Raw genomic sequence first — 8,751 nt, forward strand, 5'->3', positions numbered from 1 at the left:
AAGTTGGATCGATCCATCGGTCTAAACAAGTTGGATCGATCCATCGACCTAAACAAGTTGGATCGATCCATCGACCTAAACAAGTTGGATCGATCCACCAGTCTAAACAAGGTGGATGCTCACTGTCTTTGTCTACCTGTTGGATGTCCTGATGGAGGGTGTCCGGGTTCTCGTTCAGCTCTAACCGAGCCTTCTCCGTCGTCTCAGAGCTCAAGCTGTGCTGGACTTGGTTCATCATGGAGCTTCGCTCTGATTTGATTCCAAACATCCAGAATAATTTATTTCAGAGGTTCCTTTAAATCAGTGCCTGGTTGGGTTTTTTCACAGTGTCCAGGGTCTGGACTTCAGAGTCCAACACCGTCCTCCAGTAGGTAGGATTAAAGCTGATGGACACTTCAGGGTGTCTTTGCCCTTTAAATGTAGAACACAATCATAAACGCTTTTTGTGTTTTGTATTAGAGATTTACAAAAGTGATTGTCCACAATCTGTGAAGACAATCAGGACAATCCAGAACCAACAATCATCTCAGCTGTCAGGAAATCTTAGACTTCAGTTTTTGGTCTTCAGAATAAGGAACCTTCAGACGTGTCAGCAGGACAAAGGACAGCAGAGGGCTTACAGAACACAGGCTGGTTCCGTTCTGTGGACCTCATATCTTGCTGAGATGTCCTCCTCGTCCCGCTGCTCCAAGTTTCATAAACCAAACCGTCCAACATCTCAGGTGGACCTGAAGGCTGGAAGGAGCGGGTTGTCTGGTTTCTGTCTGAGATACAGTCGAGCGTCAGTGAAGGCACCGCGGTCCAACATGGAGCTCCTCAACCTGGAAAATAGTGAAGACATCAACATCAAACTGTCTTCTTCAGGACTACATCAGGACAGAAACCCTTACATGTTCTCTACTTTCCTCGTGCGCCAGAGAAGCTATTTTCAATACCAGTGTGGAAATCCCGATATATAATCTGGTGTGAGTTTTTTCTTATAAATGACGTCAAAAAATCCTGTTTAGAAAACGGTCAAAACAAGATTCAGACACATTTTCCAGAAGTTTTCATGATTAAGACAAAACCAGCTGGATCTGATCCTGATCTCAGAGAGATCACAGGAAGTTTCAAAAGACAGAAACCTGAAAAACAACAATTTAAATAAACCCAAATAAATCATGGACCTGTCCTCTGTCCCACGTGGACTTGTCCTTAGTCTCTGTCCCACATGGATCAGTCTCGAGTCTCTGTTCCACATGGACCTGTCTAGTCTCTGTCCTCTGTTTCACATGGACTTATCCTTAGTCTTTGTTCCACATGGATCAGTCTTGAGTCTCTGTTCCACATGGACCTGTCTAGTCTCTGTCCTCTGTTTCACATGGACTTATCCTTAGTCTTTGTTCCACATGGACCTGTCCTCTGTCCCACATGGATCAGTCTCGAATCTCTGTTCCACATGGACATGTCTAGTCTCTGTCCTCTGCCACATGGATCTGTCTCTAGCCGCTGTCCTCTGCCCAGCATGGAACTGTCTAGTATCTGTCCTCTGTCCCACATGGACCAGTCTAATCTCTGCCCCACATGGACCTATATTTAGTATCTGTCCTCTGTCCCACATGGACCTATGTCTCGTCTATGTCCTCTGTCCCAAATGGATCTGTCTCTAGCCTCTGTCCTCTGCCCAACATGGAACTGTCTAGTCTCTGTCCCACATGGACCTATCTCTACAGTCTCTGTCCTCCTTCTCACATGTCCCTCTATGTCCTCTGAGACAGATCAGAATGTCCTCTGAACCTGAGTTAAATAGTCTGAGGTTCACAGATGGATCAGAACCCACTAGAACCGGACCCGGTTTCTGACCCGTTTCCTCAGAAGGAGGCACAGAGACCTGCTCGGTGCTTGGATCCTGGTCCTGCTCGGCCCTCCGGTGGTCCTGATGATGATGAAGAGGAGGAGGAGGAGGCTGACAGCATCCCGCGGACAGAACGGATTAAAATCCAAATAAAAACATTGAAAACAGAATAAACCAAAATAAAATCTAAATGAATGCAGCTGAAGGAGGAGGCGCGAGCTGCGGGGGGAGGAAGAGGAGGAGGAGGAAGATCTCACTTTGTGCTCGGAGGACAGACGTCAGGACGCTACAAATATGGTCAAGTAACCGGAAACTAACCATGTAGTTTCCGGTGCAGACCTTCAAAACAAGAGCACATGAAAACCATCGAGCATCAGCAGGAAGAGTTTATAAATGTAACGTCTTTAGGTTAAAAAATATGTGAGGAAAAGAAAATGTTATTTAATTAAATGAAGCTGAACAGCGGCTAAAATGTTAAAATAGCTTAAAGTTCGTTTCTAATCTGTATAAACTGATGAATCTGTCCTTCAACCGGAAATGATCCCTTTAAGTCATGCGCACTGGGCTTTTATTTTTACAGAACGCTTATGCGATTTCCGGTCTCAGTCAGGTGAGCTTCACTCACCTGCACGCGCCTGCTGGAACAGCGTTGATGCGCGTTCACGGCGCGTACGTGCGCGCGTGTATGCGCACGTCTTTACAGATGATTCAGAACATTTGATTTTATTTCATTTTTCTAAATATATTTTATTGCAAATCTTTAAAGAAACTAAATAAAATATTTTATTAGTATTTTTTTTAATAATTTATTTTAAGCGAAACATTTTCTCTCAGATTCTGAACCTTGTTTTTCTACATTTTTACCACGTTGATAAAAGTATTTCGTCAGTTTCTGATTGTTTAGCTGATTCTGACTCCACTCAATAATTACTTCCGGTTTTTTCAGTAAAATATTTTTTGATAAGTTTTATTTTATGAAATCTTTGTTTTACTAAAAGACAATTGGATTGAATGTTTTTATTTTTTTGTTTGTTTTGCACAAAATCATTTTGTTTACAACAAATGAACTTTTAACAATAATGTGTTCATGTTTCTGAATTTTTAATTGAGTGAATATTTACAATAATTTAGTCATTTATTTAAATTAAGTCTACTTTTAATCTTTTCTCATTTATAACTATTATTGAACAAACATGACATAATAAAATGAAGAATTAATTAAAGGTGGATTCTGTTTAAATTGATTTGAATTGTTTGGAAATAAAATTATTGAAATGACTTTTGTTGTGAAAAAAACTAAAACAATATTAACTGAACTCAAGTTTTATCTATGAACTACAGTTTCATAGATAAAACTAAACTTTAGTATATAAACTATAATTTATCATTTATATTTATCATATTTACTAAGAGGAGATCTATGGATGCAGTTAGAGAGGACATGGAGGTAGATGGAGTGAAGACAGAGGACACAGAGGACAGATGGGACAGAGGACAGAGTGAGGTGGAGCAGGACTCACTGTGAAGACCCTGAAGAGGGAACAGCCAAAAGAAGAAGAATTTAAATTTATTGTCATTTTTACTGAATAATTTATTTCAAAACAAATTTTCTTCTTCTTCTTCTTTCAGCTTTTTCCTCTTCAGGGGTCACCACAGAGTCATCCTTGTCCATCTCACTCTGTCCTCTGTGTCCTCTGTCCTCTGTCCTCACTCCAACTACCTCCATGTCCTCTCTAACTGCATCCATATGTCTCCTCTTTGTCTTTTTCCTGGCAGCTGCATTTCTAACATCCTTCTACCAATATACCCACTGTCCCTCCTCTGGACATGTCCAAACCGCTGTCCCTCATCTGGACATGTCCAAACCACTGTCCCTTCTCTGGACATGTCCAAACCACTGTCCCTCCTCTGGACATGTCCAAACCACTGTCCCTCCTCTGGACATGTCCAAACCACTGTCCCTCTTCTGGACATGTCCAAACCACTGTCCCTCCTCTGGACATGTCCAAACCATCTCAGTGTGTCCTCTAACTTTATCTCCCAGTTGTTCAACCTGTGCTGTACCTCTGATGATCTCATTCCTGATCTTCTCCATCCTTGTCTCTCCTAAGAAGAACCTCAACATCTTCATTTCTGACACTTCCAGTTCTGTCTCCTGTCTTTTTGTCCATGTCTCTGTCTCCAGACCATACAACAGAGCTGGTCTAACCTTTGACCTTTGCTGACACCCTTTTGTCTCAAATCACTCCTGAAACTTTTCTCCATCACTCCATCCTGCCTGGACTCTCTTCTTCTCCTCTTCACCACACTCCCCATGTCCCTGGACAGTGGACCCCAAGTCCTTGAAGTCCTGCACCTTTGTGACCTCTGCTCCTTGGAGCCTCACTGTTCCACCTCCTCCCTCTCATTCACACACATGGACTCTGTCTTACTACGGCTGACTTTCATCCCTCTTCTTTCAAGTGCATACCTCCACCTCTCCAAGTTCTCTTCCACCTGTTCCCTGCTCTCACCACAGATCACAACATCATCTGCAAACATCATCGTCCACGGGGATTCCTGCCTGACCTCATCTGTTAGTCGGTCCATCACCAGAGCAAACAAGAAGGGGCTCAGAGCCGATCCTTGATGCACTCCCACCTCCACCTTGAAGCTATCTGTCACTCCTAAAGTACATCTCACCACTGTCCTGCTGTCCTCATACGTGTCCTGCTGTCCTCATACGTGTCCTGCTGTCCTCATACGTGTCTTGCTGTCCTCATACATGTCCTGCTGTCCTCATACATGTCCTGCTGTCCTCATACATGTCCTGCTGTCCTCATACATGTCCTGCTGTCCTCAGACATGTCCTGTACCTGTCTAACTTCTCTGCCACTCCAGATGTCCTCATGTAACACCACACCTCCTCCCTCAGCACCCTGTCAGATGTTTTTTCTAAATCCACAAAGACACAGTGGAGTTCTTTCTGACCCTCTCTGTTCTTCTCCATCATCATCCTCAAAACCAAGATGGATCTGTGGTGCTCTTTCTCTTCATGAAACCATCCTGCTGCTCAGTCACCTCTCGTCCAAGTCTTGCTTCCACAACTCTCTCCCAGATCTTCTTCGTGTGACTCATCAACTTAATTCCCCTGTAGTTGCTACAACTCTGTACACCACCCTTGTTCTTAAAAATGGCCACCAGCACTTCTTCTCCATTCCTGAGGCATTTTCTCACCCTCATATATCCCATTGAATATTTGAGTCAAAAACTTCACTGCCATCTCTCCAAGACATTTCCAAACCTCCACTGGTCATCAGGTGCCGTCACCTTCTTCGTTCTTTTCAGTGCTTTCCTGACTTCACCTTCACTAATCTTTCCCACTTCATGGTCCACAGTTTATTTGACCTAAAAAAAAAAAGTTTATGTGACCTTTATTTATTAAAATTTTAAGCCCTTAATTTGAAGACTTTTATTGTGAAGGCAGAGTGTGAGCTTGTTTGACTGTGACGTATTTCCGGCTGTTTACGGCTCCTGTCAGCTGTCTGGCGTCTTATCTACCTCGCATTAACCTTTTGCCGTAATATTTTAATTCCAAACCGTTTGTTCCCGTTTTGTTATTATATTTTTACATATTTTAAAGTTTAAACTTCAGTTTTCGGAACGTGTCACTTCGCATTTTGTCGCCGTTTGTCTCGTTTTCAAAGTTTTTGTCGAAACTTGACAGACATTAGCACCACTGCTAGCTGCTAGCCTCCATCCAACCTTTAAATAATCAATCAGCCGATCGATCGGAACCGCAGAAATGGATCAATCAGGACTCGCAGCAGAAACACCCAAAGTAAGACGGAACATTTCCTGAGATGACTTTTATTTCTTGTCTTGTTGGGTGTGACGTTGTTAGCTGTTAGCCAACATGGCGGCGGGGGCAGACGAGTTCGGAACCAGAACTTTGAGACATGACGAGGTTCGGTTCCGATTACAGTTCCTAATAAGGTTCACGATCAGGGAGGGGAACAAACCCAGAGGGTTCTGTAGAACCGTTTTGATATGAACAGAAATGAAATATTTTGTACTATTTATCTATTTAAATTTGAACTACAGGATCCCGGAAGAGCCAAAATAGGCCCCTTCGACAAGATAAGAACAAAACGACAAAACAAGTTTTTACATCAGAAGATGTTTGGACTCCTGAACAGAGTTAAACTCTTTATGTTTTAATTCAGGTTAAATTACAGCTGTCACCTGGAGTCACGTGATGTTTTCTGTTTAATTTAAATCTTTTGTTTTTTGTTTCTTTAACCAGAACCTGAGGTTCAGTTCTGGACGGGTACCGGGTTTGAAAGTCTTTGGTTTGGTTTCTGGTCCTGTCAGAACTTTAAAACAAGAAACAAAACATTTATTTTTGTAGTTTTCGGTCTTCTTCCTGCTGCGTCACACCTGGCAGACATGTCTGGACATGTTCTGGTTCTGACTCACTGGGTTTGTCACGTGACTCAGTCGTCAGTCTGTACAGGGTTTAGTTGACTTCATCAGAACCTCAGAGGTCAGAACCAATCCAGTTCAGCTGGTAGAACTTGATCTAAATCTGTCTCTGATGTTCCTCCAGAAACCGTGGGGCCCGGTGGGCCCAGCAGCACCGTCCTGCTCCCTGACAGATGTGATGAGTGAACAGCTGGCCTCACAGCTGGATGAGGAGAACATCGTCTTCACGTCAGAGTGAGTCCAGATCCACAGAACACGGCTCGGTGCTGGATATTAACTGGGAGCTAACGGGTTAAACCACTGGTTAAACAATCAACAGAATAAACAGCTAAAAGCTAACAAGTCAAAGCGCTAACAGAATAAACAGCTAAAAGCTAACAAGTCAAAGCGCTAACAGAATAAACAGCTAAAAGGTTGGGCCTGGACCTGGGTTTGTGTCCACAGGAGCAGAACTCGGCCTCCTGGTCTCTCCTGTCTCAGATCTTAGAACGGTTCTTCAAATATATGTAACATTTGAACTATTCTCTTAAAAAGCGTGACCTTTGACCTCAGGGAGTCAAACTTAATCTGCTCAAAGGCCGAACTCTTTGATTTTATCACTTTGTTAATAAATCAACGCGTCGTGTTCCAGAAAAAATCAGTTTAAAAAGTCTCATCAGTGAAAACAAGCGGCTGTAGAATGATGGACCCGCTGGACAGAACCGTGTCCTCTGCCCCTCAGCCCTGCGGGGGACCTCCTGCTGGCCCAGGACTTCCCTGACACCGCCTCAGACCTCATGCTGGCCCAGATGCTGCAGATGCAGTTCGACCGCGAGTTCGACGATCAACTTCGTCGGGAGGAGAAGAAGTTCAACGGAGACAGTAAAGGTAGGTTCTGGTTCCAGCCGGACCTCCGCTGCTTCGGTCATACGTTCTGGTTTTGTTCCAGTTTGAGTCCATGTCCTCGTCTCTCTCAGTGTCCATCTCCTTTGAGAACTACCGGATGGTCCACCCGTACGAGGACAGTGACAGCTCTGAGGACGAGGTGGACTGGCAGGACACGAGACGCGACCCGTACAGAGCCGGTGAGCCTTCTGCTGGTTCTGTTCTGTCCGTGGACTCGGGACCCGAAGTTTAACCTTTTCTGTCTTCACGTGGGTCCAGAGAGACCTCAGACGACGCCCAGGAGAGGTTTCAGCGGGAAGGGGAAGAACATCACCACCAAACACGACGAGGACACCTGCGGGCGCAAGAACACGGCCCGGATGGAGAACGTAAGATTGCTCCGACAGAGTCCTGTTCACCGTGAACTTTGACCCTGACAGGAAGTGGTTTCTGTCCTGCAGTTCGCTCCAGAGGTCCAGGTTGGAGACGGCTTGGGGATGGACCTGAAGTTGTCCAACCAGGTGTTCAACTCCCTGAAGCAGCACTGCCACAGTGAGCAGAGACGCAGCGCCAGGCTGCACGAGAAGAAGGAGCACTCCACCGCCGTGCGTCACCTCGGTTCTGACCCGCCGCTGGTTCTGTCCGTCCAGCAGCCAGACCCGGTCCTCATCGGTGCTTCTCTGGGTTCTGTCTCTTCAGGAACAAGCTGTGGACCCTCGGACCCGTCTGCTCATGTACAAGATGGTGAACGCCGGGGTTCTGGAGAACATCAATGGCTGCATCAGCACCGGCAAGGAGTCCGTGGTGTTCCACGCCGACGGAGGGAGGTGGGTCCACCGGGGGGGGGGCGCAGGAGGTCCGAGCTCAGATTCAAACCAGAACTTCTTGTGTTTCAGTCTGGAGGAGCAGCCCGTCCCAAACGAGGTGGCTCTGAAGGTCTTCAAAACCACCCTGAACGAGTTCAAGAACCGAGACCGCTACATCAAAGACGACTACCGCTTCAAGGACCGCTACAGCCGGCTGAACCCCCGCAAGGTCATCCGGCTGTGGGCCGAGAAGGAGATGCACAACCTCACCAGGTACTGGGGGTCCGGTCCGGGTACCATGGGTCAGGGACCGGGGGTCTGGTCCGGGTACTGCGAGTACCAAACGGGTCCAGACTCGGAGGGGAACACATTTCGGTTAAACATTAGATTCTTTGGTCAGAACAGAACCGGTCCACTGACCGACCCGTTTGTCTTCAGGATGAAGAAAGCCGGAGTTTCATGTCCCGACGTGGTTCTGTTGAAGAAACACATCCTGGTCATGTCCTTCATCGGGAAAGACCACGTCCCTGCCCCCAAACTCAAAGAGGTCCAGCTGAGCCCCGAGGACATGAAGACAGCCTACCACCAGGTGTTACAGGTACAGACAGGAAGTTCACTGGTACAAACAGGAAGTTCACTGGTACAAACAGGAAGTTCACAGGTACAGACGGGAAGTTCACAGGTACAGACAGGAAGTTCACTGGTACAGACAGGAAGTTCACTGGTACAAACAGGGAGTTCACTGGCACAGACAGGAAGTTCACTGGCACAGACAGGAAGTTC

The 8,751-nt window shown here is 45.8% G+C and overlaps 2 protein-coding genes across 2 annotated transcripts in view; one reads left to right on the forward strand and one right to left on the reverse strand.

Moving 5' to 3' along the window:
* Positions 1-1,961, reverse strand: part of LOC119426731 (clavesin-1) — an 11,286-nt gene extending 9,325 nt beyond the window's left edge. Inside the window, exons 1-2 of the mRNA XM_037694314.1 lie at positions 1,871-1,961; positions 137-821 (exon numbers count right to left, since the gene is read on the reverse strand). Coding sequence (XP_037550242.1) covers positions 137-268 — 132 coding nt within the window. The 5' untranslated portion in view covers positions 269-821; positions 1,871-1,961. The remainder of the gene's footprint in view (positions 1-136; positions 822-1,870) is intronic.
* A 3,366-nt stretch (positions 1,962-5,327) lies between these two features.
* riok3 (RIO kinase 3 (yeast)) overlaps positions 5,328-8,751 on the forward strand; it is a 5,650-nt gene continuing 2,226 nt past the window's right edge. The window contains exons 1-9 of the mRNA XM_037694166.1: positions 5,328-5,654; positions 6,423-6,532; positions 7,020-7,165; positions 7,255-7,362; positions 7,442-7,551; positions 7,624-7,767; positions 7,862-7,989; positions 8,059-8,241; positions 8,407-8,566. Coding sequence (XP_037550094.1) covers positions 5,619-5,654; positions 6,423-6,532; positions 7,020-7,165; positions 7,255-7,362; positions 7,442-7,551; positions 7,624-7,767; positions 7,862-7,989; positions 8,059-8,241; positions 8,407-8,566 — 1,125 coding nt within the window. The 5' untranslated portion in view covers positions 5,328-5,618. The remainder of the gene's footprint in view (positions 5,655-6,422; positions 6,533-7,019; positions 7,166-7,254; positions 7,363-7,441; positions 7,552-7,623; positions 7,768-7,861; positions 7,990-8,058; positions 8,242-8,406; positions 8,567-8,751) is intronic.

This window comes from Nematolebias whitei, chromosome 20 (genome assembly GCF_014905685.2).
Source record: "Nematolebias whitei isolate Nwh7 chromosome 20, NemWhi1, whole genome shotgun sequence".
Taxonomy (NCBI): domain Eukaryota; kingdom Metazoa; phylum Chordata; class Actinopteri; order Cyprinodontiformes; family Rivulidae; genus Nematolebias; species Nematolebias whitei.